The 18,745-nt window shown below is 34.1% G+C and overlaps 1 protein-coding gene across 1 annotated transcript; it reads right to left on the bottom strand.

Moving 5' to 3' along the window:
• Positions 1–202: 202 nt before the first annotated feature.
• Positions 203–14,442, bottom strand: LOC128983303 (uncharacterized). Its single transcript, XM_054402549.1, has 6 exons — positions 14,360–14,442; positions 11,051–11,131; positions 9,876–9,908; positions 8,750–8,875; positions 1,761–1,892; positions 203–668 (listed from the first exon to the last, which is right to left on the bottom strand). Exons 1-6 carry the CDS (start codon positions 14,399–14,401, stop codon positions 336–338), a joined length of 747 nt encoding a protein of 248 aa, XP_054258524.1. The 5' UTR covers positions 14,402–14,442; the 3' UTR covers positions 203–335.
• Between the last annotated feature and the right edge of the window lie 4,303 nt (positions 14,443–18,745).

Here is an 18,745-nt window from a genome sequence, read left to right as displayed (position 1 = left end):
TTATAAATATATTTTTATTTATTTATTTTAACACAGAAGAATAAAACATAAAACATTGATATCACAAATTCGTATCAAAGTTATTTCATGAAAATGAATAATCAATTTCTTTTGATTTATTAACAATTGTCTGGAATATATATACTACTATTAATTATTAATAGTAGGTAGGTTTCAAGCTCAATCAAACCACACAAACAGCTTACGAGGAAAAAACACTTTATTATCAAAATTGCAAATTAATTTTGCAAACTACTTTACTGTTAAAAAAACTGGGAAACGGATTGGTACATTCTTGATGACATTCAGAATGCACTTCTAGGTCTTGGTTTACATTAAGTTCCTGTATTTCCTTCTCCTTTATTGTCAACTCCTTTATTTCCATCTTCTTTCTTTTCACCTGGTTTTTTCTCTTCTGTTTTTGTTTCTCCTCCGCCCTTCCCTCCATTTGTACCTTGTTGTGTTCCTTCTTCATCTTCTTCTTCTTCTTCATCATCCTCAGCGGCTTCTCTGGCAGCAAGCTCTTTCTGTTTTCTTTCTTCTTCAACAAGGCTCTGTTTGTCTTTTTGCTCTAAATCCCTTAGATCCTTGTCGTTAAATTTTCCTTTAAGTGTATTTATGGTGTCAATAAGGGTTTTCTCGCCTGGAAATCCTCGGATATGGCCCACCTAAAAATTGCATTAAAACTCAAATAGATTTAGTGTTGCAAATTAATAAGGCCAAGATCATGAATATCTCACCAAGAAAATACTAACAGTTGAATACATACTGTAAAGTTGTTTGGTCGTTCAACAAAATATGTTTGTCGAGTTAATTCTAAAATAGTTAGAAGCAGGACAAATGTAGTACAGGACAGTAGTACATGATAAGCTACTGTTTGTTTTAGTGCCCTTAAATGAATATGTTTCACGTATTACACAATTCAATTTATATTCATTTTAGTGTTTTCTTTTAAGTAATATGTTGTTAAATCGACTATATTCGATCAACATAACATATTTAATTCACAACATTCACTTTGAACATCTCATGTAGCTTTGTCTTCTAAATTTTAAAAACTGTTGTTTGTGTGTATTCGATGTCAAGTAACCTTTGAGTCCGTTCATATCACCAAATGGTGTTCATCTCATAAGATTATTTCCATACCCAGACAATAACAATAAAAATAAAGAACATATGTTAATTAGCATTTCAACATTATCAACAGGGCTAAAGCTTGCCTATTCCTCCCATAAAAAAAATAATATTCTGTTTTATTGAAAATATTCTTTCCAAGCGAGATGCGTCCGATATGTTTTAAACTAGGGAAAATTGCTATAAAGTGATGTACAGTTTCATTTTGTTGGTAGTTACAAAGATTGCAAAGGTGATTTTGTTCAGACCACGACGTATAGTTCAGATTACCAACCCACACGCTTAAAAAATATACATATAATATACATACGTATATGCCTCAGTACGCTTTAAAAGAGTGACAAGCTGCGCTCTTCTTGAATATTTTTAGATTACAATAACAGATAATCGATATTTACATCGAATGAAAATTTTGAATCGATATTTTGGTCAGGCTTATCTCGATTGAAAATGTTATCCAATAACATATCACGGTTATTTGCGGAACTGTTGACATAACTTCGGGTGGAGCTGATAGATAGGATAATTAATCTATAGTAGGAGGCTGTAGCGGGTCTTAAAAAGGCCCTCTTTCGCAACCTAGCCTTGTCCACAATACCTACTTTAGCAATACACTAAATACTTACAACAATTCCTTTTCTATAGAATTTGATGAGTGGCACCGGTTTAGCCCCTTGATTGTGTCTGATCTCATTGTATACCTGTGTGTCTACTTTGACGATGACGATGTTGCGATAAGAAATCTTGTTTGAAATTTTCTGAAAGACAGTTATTTAAATTAGAGCACTTTTGAAAACTGCACAATAATACATTAGCGAAAATTCAACATGTTGTGAACTCCAAACGAATCTAAATACAATGTGTAAGTTAAGTCTTGAAACAAATCTGTATTTTTTAAACCTTAATAGATAGAAATCTTCTGTTTGTTCTGTAATTTTTTACATCAAAAATATTTTTTACCCTCCTAACAAGGTAGGGGATGACTTATTTTTTTCAAATAGCAACCCCTATTGAGTCACCCCTCATTTTAAAGGGTTTGTCAAAAGAAATACAAAGAAATGACGCAAACCCGAGGTAGATATTTCATCCCTAGCCTAAATGGCGGGTATTCCAAAATTTGATTTATGTGAAAAAGCACCAATTTTGGAATACCTGCCATGTTGGCTAGAGGAGAGATATTCACCTTGGATTTGCGTTATTGTGTTTCTTTTGACAAGGCCTTCAAAATGAAGGGTCACTCAATAGGGGTTACTGTTTGAAAAAAAAAGTCAACACCTACCCCCTACCCTGTTAGGGGTTATAAAATTTTTTTGTTTAAAAAATAGTGGAATCTTTGTTAAGAATAAATGCTACAAACAGAATATTTCTATCTATTTCGGTTTTAAAAATACAGATTTGTTTCAAGACTTAATTTACACACTGCGTAGAGGGGTAATGTAAAACAAGTGTAAACTAGCAGACCCATATGAAGTATTCGCACAGTATCAACATAAAATCCCACTTAAAGTAACACTGAACAGTTTGTGTGACATTGATGTACGTATGGATTGAAAGGAATAAACGTTTTTTTAGATAATATATTTTTTTAACATGCCTTACTTTACCTTCTTGGCCACTCAAACCTAAAAAGGTTTTTACCGCACTGTGATGTTTTAGCCTTTCAAAAACTTTAATTGGGTGCTGTAAGTGACGTATATGCCAGCTGTTCATCGTCATTATTTGGGGGACCGAGCAGGTTTTTGCGGCCCTAGGGCCAAGAATCAGCTTTTCTCTTATTTAAGTAAAACATTAATCCTATACTCTAAAACAAGCGCGTGTACGGACAACTTTTATTTCGGCCCAAGGAATTTAAATTGGGGTATTTGGCCACAAGAAATCGATTGGAGCTGGTCACAAGGCTGGGAAAAATCTAGTTTCCCTAAAGCCCCTTAAAGCGACCATGTTATCGTCAATACCTTTTTTAACTGCAGTTAATAAAAACAGCTGATACAGGTTACATTTTTTACAATCTATTTATAAAAGTGTATTGAAACATATTCTTTGTATAATCTTAAATGCGTTCACATTTATTACCATACATAATAAATATCTTTAATTTAGCTAATTAACTTATACAGTATTTTAATGTTTCATTCAATCCGAACAAAACTCGGTCTCCTGGTACTGTAAATTTAATACACAAGCTGTATCCATGCATTGCAATAGACTTGTGTTTATTGTCACCGCTGCTTAGCAACTATTAATTATTATTTTTACCGATTCCTCTAAAAATATTTCTTCACATAAATAAATACTTGTGTTTATTGTCACCGCTGCTTAGCAACTATTAATTATTATTTTTACCGATTCCTCTAAAAATATTTCTTCACATAAATAAATTTAATGTTTTATTCAATCCGAGCAAATTTCGGTCTCCTGGCACTGTATATTTAATACACAAGCTGTATCCATGCGTTGCAATAGACTTGTGTTTATTGTCACCGCTGCCCAGCAACTATTTATTATTTTTTACCGATTACTGTAAATATGTCTTCACATGAAAGTTGCAGTTGTGTTGACTGTAAGTGTGCATACTGGGCCGAAGTGTTACGACCATCGAAGTATATAACACAACTTACACAGATTACGAATATATAAATATTATTGTAATCTTTGTTGTTGAAGGCTAGGAGCGAGTTAACAACTTCGCGCACTATTCGATGAATTGGCTAAATCCGCTGGGCCCCACATGATGGTGGGGGAAGGCTGCCACAACGGTGCGATTTCGTAAACACGTACCTAGCATTCCAGTTGTGTTATATACTTCGATGGTTACGACACGCAGGATCGCGCCACTCATCCTTAACTCGTCTTCATTACTTGGAGATACCTACATTCGTATGGTCACCATTTCAATTAAAATTATTAAAAATATAAAGTAGCACTAAACACCAAACATAGTGAGATGACTTTCGAGTGGAATATTAGAATATAAAAAGACAGAGTGTTGAAATAGAAGTAACTGTGTTATATTAAAAATCAGAATAGAAAAGTAAACAGATTTGATGATCAACATTTTGGTTGCTATGGTAACAACTACATATGTTCATAACATTCTCCCCCACTTAATCGCTGGAGAGCAAAGTCCTTAAGATAGGACGGAACCTTGCGCTGTCTGGAATGACGAGTTAATTTGTTTTCTTTTTGTTCTGTGGCTGGAGGTCTGTCTAGATTTTCTTCCCTTAGAGTACCGTCTAGTTCTGTTGGATTGTTTGTATTTGATTCAGACTCTGGGTGGATCTCTTGTGGTGGTGCTTGACAGTCTATAATAGGTATCCGTCTTGGAACAACAGAACTATCTTGTTCGTTGTGTGCTGTAAATGTAACTTTCTTCTTGGATACAAGAGTCGAAATCAATTGATTTATGTGTCTTTTTAAACTTCGTCCAGAATCCAATTGAACAATGTAATGGTATTGACCTAATTTTCTTTTGACTGTACCAAACTGCCATATGTCTTTATTTCCCAGGTGAACTCTTGCCTGAACCCTCTCCCCCACTTTAAGAGAGCGGACGCGAAGAGGAGCAATTGATTTTGATGGAAGTTTTGCCTTTGGGTTAGGGAGAAGTGTGTCAAGTCTAATCCGAATCTTCCTGTTCAAATACAACTCTGCTGGAGTCTTGCCTGATGCCAAAGGTATTGCTCGATATCTGAACATAATGTATTGTAGCTTTGTGGTAATTGGCGTTGGATCATCGGCAGCAGCAAAAGGTCTTCTCTTTAAAGTTTGTATGTTTCGTTCCGCCAGGCCATTTGTTGCAGGATGGTTAGGAGCAGTAAATTTTTGGAAAATCCCACGTTCTTTACAGTAGTTGATAAATTCCTCACTTTTGAATATAGTGGCATTGTCCGAGACTAAGAACGAGGGGTACCCATGAACCGAGAAAATGTTTTCAAGTAGTGCCATCGTCGTTGCTGAGGAAGGAGCATTTCGAAGAATGCGAACTTCTGCCCACTTTGATTTTGCATCTACACACATGAGGAAATAATTTCCATCCAATGGACCGGCATAATCAATATGCACTCTTTCCCAGTTATCATCGGGCTGATCCCACGGATGTACCGGAGCCTTTGGTGGATTGTGACGAACTTTAGCACAAGCTTCACAGCTTTTCACTAGTCTTTCTATTTGTTTGTCCATACCTTCCCAATATACATATCTTCTAGCAAGCTGTTTCATTTTAGTAATTCCGAGGTGTGATTCATGGAGCTCATTTAGAATGCGATTTTGAAGACGTTTGGGAATTACGACTCGATCTGATCGGAAAAGTATGTTGTCTGAGATCATGTAAGGGCTATCTTTGCGACTATTTTTCAGTTCATGCAAAAGAACTTGAAGCTCAGGGTCTTTTGATGTTTCTTCTTTGATCGTTTCTGCGGTTATCACTGTGCTGGAGATTTGAAGTAAGGTTTCTGCATTGATTGTGTTTATTTCTTTGTCGAATGTTAGTTCAGATGAAATTGATGATTGAACTGGGCTTCGAGACAAACAATCCACGTTTTCATTTTCTTTCCCTTTCTTGCATCGAACTGTATAGTCAAGACCACTGAGGAATGAAGAATAACGCAATAAGCGAGATGATGTCATTCGTGGCAGGGCACGTCCTGGATGAAAGATATGTGACAATGGTTCATTATCGGTGACAAAAGTGAATTTTTTAGCAAAAACGTAATTGTAAAAATGGGTGACTGCGTAGATGATTGCTAGAGCTTCTCTATCAAGTTGGCTGTAATTAGTTTCAGCCTGAGTCAATGCTCTGGATGCATATGCAATTGGTCTTTCTTGACCATCGATATCATGACTGAGTATTGCAGCAATTCCAGTTGGGCTAGCATCTGTTGTGAGAATAACTGGTTTTGATGGGTCGAAAGGAATAAGAACTGTATCACTGTATCACTACAAAGTTCAGATTTCAGATTCAGAAATGAGGTTTCAGCAGCAGCTGACCAAAAGAATTTTTCTCCTTTTCGAAGCAAACATCGTAGCAGATGTGTTTTTGAAGAGAAGTCAGGAATGAATTTTGCATAGTATGTAACTAAGCCAAGAAAGCGTCTTAACTCATCAACATTTCGAGGGCGAGGCATCTGAGTAACTGCTTCAACCTTTTTAGGGCATTTTTGAATCTTATTGAATGACACCACATGTCCAAGGTAATTAATACTTTCCTTGAAGAAAACACATTTTGTTCTGTTAAGATGTAGATCATCTTCTTGAGACATTCCAAACATGCAATAAGGTTCTTCATACACTCTTCGAGAGTTTCACCGTGACAAATGATATCATCAAAGTATGCTTCTACCTTTGATAATCCGTTTAACAGTTGTGACAAAATTCGATTAAACTCAGAAGGGGCTGTTTTTATTCCAAAACTGAGGCGATTCATGTTGAACATTCCTTTATGGGTTGATATTGTTTGAATCTTACTTCCCTCTTCATCGACTTTTAGATGCAAATAAGCCTTATGAAGATCCAACTTACAGAAGTATCTTGATCCGCGGAGACTATGTAGGACATCATCAATGCGTCGAATGGGGTGGTTAGATGAGACAAGTTTTGAATTAACCCCACACTTGTAATCTACGCATAGTCTGACTCCTCCATCTGGCTTTGGGATAATAACCAATGGTGACCCCCAATCACTTGATGCGACTGGAGTTATGATTCCTTGAGACTCAAGGGTTATAAGTTCCTTTTCTACTCTCTCTCGTAATGCGAAAGGGACATCACGTTCCCTAGTGGAGTTTGACTTCAACATTGGGAACACATCCGATTCTTTCTTCGAAAATTGCTGAGTATTTTTCGAATATATCCTCTAGAGACGGTACTAAATTAACATCAACTGTATTAATCGGTGATTGCTTTCTATTGTCTACCTCACTGAGTTCAATTCCAAGTCCACGAATCCAAATTCGTCCTAACAAAGCAGAATGACCAGCAGGTACTATAAATAAATCAGTATTTAGTGATTTTGCATTGTAAGAGACTGAGACAGTTACTTTACCTTTAGGTTTTATTATATGATCAGAGTAGGAGCGAAATGAGATAGGACTTGGTTGAAGTGGCACTTTAAGTCCAAGTTTATCAAAGTCCGTTTCTGAGATTAAGGAAAATCGTGCACCAGAGTCTACTTCAAATGTTTGAGGCTTGTTGTTGATAGTGACTGTAACCATGTATTTGTCTGATTCTGGTCCTACTATGTAAAGATCTTCCACATCGTTGATTTGTGTGATTCCATACTCATCTGGGTGACTGGATTCATCTTCTGTGTAGTGAGAAAACAGGGTGTTTGTTTTAGAGTTCTTTAGTAGAGACGTTATACACACTTTTGATACGTGGCCTTGTTTTCCACAGGAAGTGCATTTAAGATTGTTCCGATTAATTTTGCATTCATTAGACTGATGGTTTGATCGACCACATTTGAAACAAAGTCCATCAATACCCAAAGCTTTGTAGTCAACGTGTCTTTTTAAGCATTTGTTACGGAAATGTTGTGATTGAGATCTATTCGAACCACGGTCATCATATTTGGGAGTCTTAAATTGCTTGAAACTTTGATATTCCTTTGTCTTAGACCTTGAATGCCTATCAATTTTGTGTGTATCTGCATTTTCACTTAATGATTGTGTGACAGGATTACAAATTTTATTTGATTCATAGCGGGAAGCTTCTAGGGTAATTGCTTTCTTGAGGAGTGAGTCAAAACTGTTGAGATTAGTGTCTTGTAGAAGTTGTTCACGTATCCAATTGTCTTTTAGTCCTCTAATAAATTGAGGTCGGAGAAATTCGTCAGCAATCGAAATTTTACTTTCACATTCATTGCAAGAAGTGTAAAAATTACAATCATTCAGGTTACCTTTCAGGACTGTGACAAAATCAGAGATAGATTGATGCAACTGTTGTGAAACACTGAGGAAATAGTGTTGTGCAACAATATGAGATACTGTAGGTGACAACATCACTGTGAAATGTTCGATTAATTTTGAAAAATTAAGGTCTTTTACAGGATTGTCTGGGCCCAAAAGAGTTGTCAGATTATTGTAATTTTCCTTACCAATGGATGAGCACAGGAGTTGAGCTTTCATCTTGTCTTCTTTAATGTTCTTCAAATTGCAATAATTTTCAAAACGTTCTAAATATGATTTGAATTTATCATTATTTGGATCAAAATGTTCAAAAGGATTGATCTGAGGAGTTGAAGTTTTATTACCTAGAGCTGCAGCCAAAACATTCATGAGTCTTTCAAATTGTTCTTCATTCATTTTAAGTTGAAATGTTTAACAAAATAAACTATCTTGAAAATAATAGAATAAAACAAGAATTGATAATCGTTTTTTATCAAATCGTCGCCAACTGAGATGACTTTCGAGTGGAATATTAGAATATAAAAAGACAGAGTGTTGAAATAGAAGTAACTGTGTTATATTAAAAATCAGAATAGAAAAGTAAACAGCATTTGATGATCAACATTTTGGTTGCTATGGTAACAACTACATATGTTCATAACACATAGCATGTGGTAGTGGTGTAACACTAAACACCTAAGCTATGGAAGTTTGCAAGGGAATTGTTCACTTACGGCTAGCACTTTATCCACATCCTTGCACTTGCTGCAAAAATCTCCATAGAATTCAACAATAATGAGCTTGTTCGGGTATTGCTGTGCAAGTTCGGTCATTCTTGCTGAGTAACCTTCAACTTCATCCTGAAAAATAATAAAAGCTTTAGGTACAAATCAACTCCCATATTGTAGAACATGCTTCATTAATTGGCTTAATTTCGTTAAGTAGAGTTTTTGGGCTTTCACATTTCCATAATGAATTGTGGCTCCGGAAAGAGTTTAGCGACCAAAATGGACTTGGAGTTTTCTTAAGTGTTGAGCAGTTAAAATAAAGTACCTTTGGTTGAGATAGACCGCCATTGTAACATGTTTAACATGTATTTACCATCGTGTAAGTATTTACAGTATGGTGTAAATTTTTCGGATATTGTTGGGAGACGGATTTTATTTATTATAACTCTTTAAAAAAATTCTTAACAAAAAGCTTTAAAAGAAAACAATAAATAAACTTCTTCTATGAATATACTCTCCTTTACGTTATTTTTATGAGGCTTTTGAGCCATCTACAGATTGCGCTGATCTAAATCACTAAATTCTGTCAAATACACAAATTTCTTTACCAAGTCTAACTTAGGGAATGAATTATGATTAGTTATAGCAACTGTTATGACCCATCAACCTGGTCAGCGACTAAACATAAGGTATAAAATATAATTTTATACACTATAAGCATTCTGTGACTGGCTCACACAACTAGGTTCTTTTTTAATAAAAAAAATTGCTACAGCTGGTCCATATAGATGGGAAGACTTCAGTATCCAATAGTCAGTGCTTCAACTAAAGGCTCCTCCAACGTATTATAAAGATCTATAGAGTTTTCTCCAATGTTTGGTTTTAGTAGATTTGTTCATAAATAAGTTTTTGCTGTACAATTCCAAATACAAATATTATTAATCAAGGCTTAACAACATTATGTCTTCTGATACGATCAATTTTAACTTGTTTGTTTACAAAATTGCATTAAACAAGTTAAACAATTTCTCCATTCTCAATTCGAATTACTTCCTTCTATCGTTGAATGTAATAGTAGTAAACTAACAAAAAGGTACGCTAAAACTAGTGTAACTTTTGTATCATTACTTACGTCTCTTGTTGTTTTGAACTGTTGTGTTTGTGCCTAAAACAACATAATATTCGTTTATATAGATACCAATTCATTTATTTAAGGAAATGATGAGCATCTAAGAATGTCTAGAGAGCTTACACATGGTGTTCAGAAAGCTGCAGCTCAAATATTTTTGTAAACAACACATACATACAGATGGAAATCGGCACGAGATGGGACATAGTTTATATACACATTTTGTTTATTTTGACCAAAGGAATCATCGTAAATTATGTCCCAAACTTTTTGAAACCCTGAATAATGTCTTCCACCACTTTTCATGAATATATTTTATAAATAGTTTATAAGACAACTAAACTATATAATTGGATAAGCATGAAGAACTAAATAAACATAATCCAAAGTTAAACTACAAATTAATTATGAATTCAGGCGTGATTCTATAACATTTGACGTATTGAAACCGAAAAGTAGAATTCATTTGGTTACATTATAATTCATTTTCTAATTGCATCCCTTTTGTTAACGGTTAGTTCATTACTATAATAAATACACATAGGTAATTTCAGGTTTAATATTTGGTGATCATTATGCTTTAAAATACTTCTCTTTACTTCCATTTTTTCTCTGCTATATGATTTTATTAATATAAATTTAATTATTTTTTTATTCTTTGGCCCTGAAGGAGAATACATACAGCGTATTAGCACATCAGTTACTCAAAACAACTTCCAACTTGTATTCAATTTTGCCAATGAAAATAAGCAGCGTTTTAGTAAGTGATTCCATAAACTTTTGTCTTAATATTGAGTGTATTATACTAACGATATCTCGAACTATTTACAAGAATAAGCAACAATAAGCTACGGTCGATTAAAAATTACATTCGATCTTTTGCAATCTAAGTTTACAACTGGGTTGAACAACAGCTGATTATACTACCGATATCTCGAACTATTGACAAGAATAAGCTACGATCGATTAAAAATAACATTCGATCGTTTACAATGGAAGTTTACAACTGGGTTTAACAACAGCTGACTTTTACTCCCTAGGGACTAAAAGCCTTTTTATTCCCTATGGATTAAAAATGCAACCTGAGACCCACAACACATGTATTAAAACGGCTGTTTTCCCTGCAGTATGACGAAAAAACCCTGTATTTGATTATTTTTAGTTTTAAAATTACTCACCAACAAGCCCAACTTTTGAAGGAAGCTGTAGACCCAAGTAACAGGATTCAAACTAATGGCCTCAGTTTGACCTGCTAGAACCTGAAAATGTTTTACAATAATTAGTGTGAATTCCTTTTAGCAGATTTCACATATAGAGATTAAGCTGTTACCATTGCTCTCATGGTAAGACCTATCTATACCTAGGACCGAGATCACCATATAAGAATCGTGCAATTAATTATAGTTCACTGGCTGTTTGGCAAGCAGTGGCGTCATTTCACCAAATCCTTGGGGGGGGGGCAAACACGGGGGGGTACGGAATACCCCCCATTAAACGGGGTCGATTTACTGTCCTCACTCACTGTCCGGGGGTTCCCCCCCGGAAAATTTGCAATTTTGAAACAAAAAAGAGCGGTTTACGCTTATTTTAATTGTCAAAAGCACTTCGAATAAAAACAATTATGAGTAAAATTTATTTAAATTTTTGCAGAAAATTAATTAAACAAACAATTTATTGACAACAGACAGAAACATAGTAATATGTTGGTAAGATAGTCATCTAAGAAACGTGATCAATCGTTTCATGGTGTATTAATATATTTTTGTTATTAGATTTATGACCAAATTCACTTGTACAACACTTAGACCTATAGCAATGAATACGGTTGTATTCATAGCCTATAGTTTATAACAGTTTAATTTGTTTAATTAAAACAAGTATTTAAGTACTAATAAGCAAATCAAATTTTATTATCAGTAAAATAATTTGACACAATTAATTTCAATGTGCTACTACTGAGACACTAAAAAATAAAAGTTTTTCCAAATTACTGTAGAAGAATAAGCAAGATTTTTGTCTGCCGTGCTTTTTAGGATTTGACAGGAGAAAATATTTGTATATAACCTAGTATAGCATATTTTTTCACTAGCCCAGGAACCAGGAGGGAGGGGGCAAATGCCCCCTCTGCCCCCCCCCCTCCAAATGACGCCCCTGTTGGCAAGCTCTTCACCCTGGTAAATTTTTAAATATAAATATAAATTCACCCTCATAGAAAATTGCTGTTTGAATTGAAATTTAGTATCGGATTATGTACATTAACAACCAAAGCAATGGTATACTTGGCCTAGCACTTCTCGTTTGTAAAGATTGATCATAGTTGTGTCTTGTATCAGTGTCCATCATCCCAGTCGTATAAGTTGTTCAAAACTTACTCAACAACTTTTTGAGTAGCATACTTGCTACAATCTTTAAGATAACTTTATTAGATCAAATATCTGAAAACATCGGGGCGTGAGCCTTCTTTCATTATCAAGAGGAGTCCAAACGCCACCAAAAAGGTGAAGGTACTTTGTCTACCATGCAAAAATCCAAGATAAGTATTTTTAGAAGAAAGAAAAAAGAAGGGTGCACAGATCTTCAAAATATTAAAAGCGACATCAATAAACCCCATTAATATTATTGTTAAAACTCTGTTAAAACTTCTCAACAGTTTTAAAATGTGATAGTGTTTGATCTATTTAATATTTGATCTAATTTAGTTTTTTTATTTATTTTTTCATCTATTAATTGAGAATTAACAGTTTTATCTCAATAAATATCAAGTATAGCAAGTACTAAATAATTCACTGAAATTGATAGATTTTTCCTGTGTATAATATCTAAAATGCACTCAGTTTTTTTTTCAAATAACAAGTGAACCGTGTGAAATTATTTAAGTGAAACCAATTGTTTGTATCAAAATAACATTTACCAACACAATATAGCTTCATAAAGATGGAACCATCGTTAAATAATTCACAAGTGTGTAAGTTAGTTAATCTAAGTTATTCTTGGTTTTACTCTGTGTGTAAGCTTTGTAAATAAATATATGAAGCAATAAAGTTTTTCTGATTTCTGATAAATAGTTTTAATAGGACTAGATATACCATTTTTAATCCACATAAGGTTTCTTTAATCGTGTTAAGTTTTTGATGTGTGTATTTTTGTTATGTTGTTAAAATGTTTGTAATATATTAAAACTTACATTTAATAAACTACAATAAACCTCTTAAAACTACTTAATTAACTACTTTTGGGGGATTCCAAAAATGTATGGAGTACTCAACAAGTACGGGAAAGCGTTTAATTTTATAAGCCAATACATAAAATGCAGCTATGCTTTGCTTATAAATGTCATGTTACAAAATCTACTTTTCCAAAGTAATTATAATATTTTCCATCGTGTAGGCTGGGTAAGGTCCTGAAGGTGTAGGCCTAGTAAGAAAATCTTAAATAAGAGCAAATGAAAACATTTTCTGCAAATTTGGCCTCAAAATGTATACAGTATTCTAACCAAGATGGCGGTGGTTAAAAATTACAAATTTGTGGATTTTTTTATAAAGCCGAGTTGCTATTCCTTAGAATTTCAAACTGCCTAGGTTTTGGCCAGGATTGACCTTTTTCTTTACTTACATGTATACTTGAATTCTACATCCTTGCCAGATTTAGTCCGATAGATTGTGTCATAATTTATGATTTATTTATATTAGAGTTTTGTATACTGTGTTGTGCTAATAGAGACAGTTAATTTGATGTATGACTCGACCTATGCTTTCCCTGGAAATTTTAATTTGACTCTTGGTGATGGAAAAACACATTTTATACAAAAGTGAAATTGCTCTAACTATAGGTACTTATGTGCAAAACCTTGTTTAAATGATCTGAAATTCTTTAAAATTTAAATAGCGTTTCTGGACCGTGATGCTCAAGTCTCAAGCCAATTCTTACTTTCAAGACACCAAATATACAATGTATATAGGTATTTAAATTCGTTTTATCAATACCAAACCTCTTCATTATTGAATTGATCTTGTGATCTAAAACTGGTATATTTGCCAAAGTCTCATCTTTAAAAAGTTTGATTAAATCAAAGTAATACTACGGGTAGAAAAATGTACGATTGTGTTTGTATTAAAAATTTGTATTGTAAGAATCGTTAATCTCATTATTTAAACGGAAAAAGGGTTTTCGAGCAAAGACTCATAATCTATGATCCTTTGATGGAGTTTCATGTTCTTGGCGATAGTTTTTCTAGTCTAATTTAAAAAACCTTAAGCAACAAAGTCTGAAATTTAAAATTTGTTACAGTGCAATATAAATTGATATAACTAACAGCTTCTAATCTTTATATTGCGAATCTCGAATAAGTTAACTCTATTTATGTGAAGACGATTGTTAAATTTATATAAAGTTCTACAACCATAATTAGCCTAATTATTCGTAAAGGTTGTGGAGATGAGAAATTTGACCTTGTAAATATATAAATTTAAAAAATAATATAAACTTACAGCAATTGAGCAGAGCAGGAGCGATAGTTTGATGACGTGCATCGTACAGCTGAAGTCGAAATGACTGCTGCTTTTGCTCAACATCTGGCGATTAAGTACATTTGAGTCATTATTCAACGTTACAGCTTCATATTTTATCAAACCTACACCAATATTACAAGTTAAGTTTTTCAACTGTAAAAATTTAAAATATTTAAAAAAATACACATGTAGAAAAAAATAGGAATATGTTTTATGAGTCAAAATAAAATATATATTATTTTTCCACAACACGACTTTTTGTTGGTAGTATTTTTGCGATACTTTTTATTTAAAGTAATATATTTATGAAGTTTTTTGTATTATTTATGGTAGAAATAATTTTATACTATTTGAATAAAACAAAATGATTCTAGGAAAAAAGATAAACAAATAACCATTAATTTCAAAAACAAAAGTCAACTGCCTACAACTTAGTTTTGAAATATTACCTTTGGTTTAATTTAAGCAGTTTGGGTGGCAAAACACAATTCAATATACTAACAGATTAAGTCAAATGCGACTTATAAAAGTTAATATTTTTCCATCATAAGAGCACTCGAACGCATCCACGCATGAGACACAGGTGATTGGATTTAGAAATAACAATAGATTGGTAATTATAGCCTCGAACTTACTGCAGTATTCACACCCAATAGATTTAAAGGCACAATCGAAAGACTTGTTAAGCAATTTAAACTGTAAACTAAAAGTTATCAATATAGTTTCAAACCTACAAACATTGTAATTGTATTACTGTATATGCAGCAAAATATACGGTATTAAATGTGGAAATCCAAACAGGCGAATTGAAATGTCCTAAATGAGCAAGTTTGTTGCGGAAAGGGGTATATATTACAGTATACAGGGTGTTCAAAGGTGAAGACATAATTTACGTTGTGGTTCCTCGGGTCAAAATAAAGAGAAAATCAAGAATAAAACCTTTTTCCAAAATCGTTTCGTTAACCAGATATCCACAATTTTGGATTTACATAAATATTTTTATCTTTAAATCAATATAACAGAACTTTATGATACACTTGGTATGTACGTTAAGGTAGAAGAGACTAGATGTTGGAGCGAACTGGTCTAGTGGTTGGAGCGCGGGACTCCGGTTCCTGGGGTCCCGGGTTCAAATCCTGCCAAATCACCAATGGATTTTATAATGATTTTATCTAAGTGATAATTCCGTAACCCCTAGGTCTAACCTGAAGTAATGTGAATAACATAACTTGATTCAAAATTTTAAAAAAATAGCGGCTATTTTATGTTTTTAAACTTAAATTAGTAAAATATAGCTGATTTGATAAACGACTGTCTAAAACAATTTTGTTTAGCATTTTCCCCATCAAACGAAATCAAGTTATATAAAATAACTCCAGGTGCGGATGGAACTGTAGTCGTTGGACGATTAGCTCGGCAATAATCGTTGCAGCAGGCATTGTCACTGGTGCGATTATTATACAATCGTTCAGTTGCTTCTTGACTGTTGAGTAAAGTAGTGATAATAAATTATGAGTTTAAAAGGCTATTCGGTTATTTTTTAGTTGAAGATCAAGAAGATGAAGACATTTTGAAAATGATAAGTGTTCCACGACTTAGCAAACATAGAATAATTACAAAATGAACAGAAGAGGTACTTCAAAATATTAATAAACAATAATTTGCAAGGTGATAAAAGAATGTTTTCTTAGTTACTGAGTTCTTCAGACTTTCAAACTGTCAGTTTTTGTCTAGTTTGGTCAATGACGATCTTAAGAAGACTTCTCCAAACTATGTCCTCTCCAATGACTGGAGATGAGAAGTTTGCTTTTACGTTAAGTTAAGATAGTTTATTTATACTCGTTGCGAGCGTAAAGACTTTCAGTCGTCTTGGATGACTTTACAGAAAGACACGTGCACTTTCTCCAGAAAATTCTGCGAACGCCTCAAAAATCGCCCAACGACTGCGACGTCTACGACTGCGGTCAGTGCCAACGGTGCCATTGAAAACAATGCAAAGCAGGCCAAGGCTCCACTGAAAAAAACAGACCATGCTGCAGTGCAGCACTACGTCACAGTGGTGGATTGTTGTACTCAAATCTTACAATTAAAATCTGACAAACAGCCAGCTTATTTACCTATATGGGGTATTGCAATGAATCCATCAACAAATATATCTAGTGTGCCGTCATGGATCCTGCAGCATGGCCTGTTTTTCTAGTGGGGCCTTGAGTAGTCGCTCTACGATTATCATCCAACGACTGCAGTTCCAGCCTCAACCAGTGACAATGCACCTTTGAGTTAACCTCTTGTCAAATATTTCCAGGCCGACACTTGTAGAATCTTTAAACTGAGTAATAATATTATCACGTGATCATCGTTCATCATTGTGACGTCATCGGCCCCAATCAGCTGGTGGACTATATAGTTATTTGTGCAACTAGTGAGAAAAGTGAGCAATTGACTCACTCGAGAGAAATCCTTACTCACGAGCCGTAGGCGAGTGAGGAATGGTTTCTCGAGTGAGGCAATTGTACTTTGAACTCGAGTTGCACATTATACTTTTCCTACAGTTACCATAAAACAAATAAATTTGTGAAGAAACATAACCTATTTTTACACAGAAGTGAACTTTTAATATAAAATTTAATGTGAAGCGACAAATACAACAGTACAACAGCTGACCAGCTGATTTACAGCCAGTGCTGCCAACGTATTTCGCGCGCATACGACGTTGCCTGCATGTTACGCGCTCACTATTTCGTGCCTTCACGTTGCAAATCTGGAGTGAGACAAAGTAATTAGAGTGAGACAATGTTAACATTGTCCCACTGATGAGCGAATTGGCCACTTTGCTTTCTCAAATCAGTGAGAGAACATGTACATTGTTAGGTAACTGTAGGAAAATATCATTGCTAATATTTTTTTCCTACAGTTACCTAACAATGTACATGTTCTCTCACTGATTTGAGAAAGCAAAGTGGCCAATTCGCTCACCAGTGAGACAATGTTAACATTGTCTCACTCTAATTACTTTGTCTCACTCCAGATTTGCAACGTGAAGGCACGAAATAGTGAGCGCGTAACATGCAGGCAACGTCGTATGCGCGCGAAATACGTTGGCAGCACTGGCTGTAAATCAGCTGGTCAGCTGTTGTACTGTTGTATTTGTCACTTCACATTAAATGTTATATTAAAAGTTCACTTCTGTGTAAAAATAGGTTATGTTTCTTCATGTTTCTTCACAAATGTTTTTGTTTTATGGTAACTGTAGGAAAAGTATAATGTGCAACTCGAGTTCAAAGTACAATTGCCTCACTCGAGAAACCATTCCTCACTCGCCTACGGCTCGTGAGTAAGGATTTCTCTCGAGTGAGTCAATTGGTCACTTTTCTCACTAGTTGCACAAATAACTAATGGTTAAGGAACGATATCAGAATGTTTTTGTTAATTGACGAGTAAAATCTAACCTACGTTTTTATTCAAACAAAATCAACTGGTAACTTGAAATCAGTCTAAATGCGTCGCGCATCTTTTAGAAGAATTAAAATGTTGACTTCCAATACGCCCTAATATACGTCCATCTACATGTTTGTTTAACGCAACTTAAGTAACAAGTACCGTAAGCTACTTTTTAACGATAAAACAAGCTCACATTTTAGTATCCTTGTATTCTTTACTTCTTTGCCGAACGTTGACATGCACTGTTGCATAGTTATCCATTAGCTTTAGTGTTTTTGGAAATCTATTGTAAATAAGATTCAAAATTATGTTTTTGCAAGCCCAAAAAGTATGTATTGTACATTGAAAATGAATCTTAAGTTCCTATGTGTGATTCGAGTACTTAAAAATCTACTATTGATAGAATTGTTAAGATTTAAGGCAACCGGACATGCGGAAAACAAAAAAAAACCTAGACCTAACAATAGGTTGGTACTCTACACGAGCTTACGAAAAACATTTTGAGTCTTATTTACGATAAATTATGAATAAGAGTAACACTCATAGATAATTCATATCAGCTGATCGGCAATGAAGTAAAGAGAACAGGAATGACATCATATAAGCTGGTCTCAAAGCAGTAGTTGTAATTAATTAAGTTGCGTAAAACCCCCAGTATAAACCGGTAACAAAATAGAATAACTTTGCCTTAAGTGACTGTTAATTTTTAAATGACTAAGAAATGTGTGTAATATAACATTTTTCTACTTGTTCAGCTTCATTTATGTTTTTACTGTGGACATTAATGACAATCCTGTGCTACAATATGACTATAAAGACATTTTTACTTGGAAAAACTATATTTCGTTTAAACAAAGTATATATATCGACAAAGGGTAGAATTTTCCCAAGATTTTAGTTTTCTGTTAAATTTTTGAATGTGTC

This window comes from Macrosteles quadrilineatus, unplaced genomic scaffold, assembly GCF_028750875.1.
Source record: "Macrosteles quadrilineatus isolate MER2022 unplaced genomic scaffold, UCM_ALF_1.0 Scaffold_1__1_contigs__length_201487025, whole genome shotgun sequence".
Lineage (NCBI taxonomy): Eukaryota > Metazoa > Arthropoda > Insecta > Hemiptera > Cicadellidae > Macrosteles > Macrosteles quadrilineatus.
This window is presented reverse-complemented; position numbering and strand designations above follow the sequence as displayed.

Bases quoted from the DNA above. Each gene is read 5' to 3' on its own strand.
- LOC128983303 (XM_054402549.1), bottom strand. From the start codon at position 14,401: ATGCACGTCATCAAACTATCGCTCCTGCTCTGCTCAATTGCT. The intron at 11,132-14,359 runs GTAAGTTTATAT...AAACATTTTCAG, and splicing joins TCCTGCTCTGCTCAATTGCT to GTTCTAGCAGGTCAAACTGA. The intron at 1,893-8,749 runs GTAAGTGAACAA...ACTGTCTTTCAG, and splicing joins ATGTGGATAAAGTGCTAGCC to AAAATTTCAAACAAGATTTC.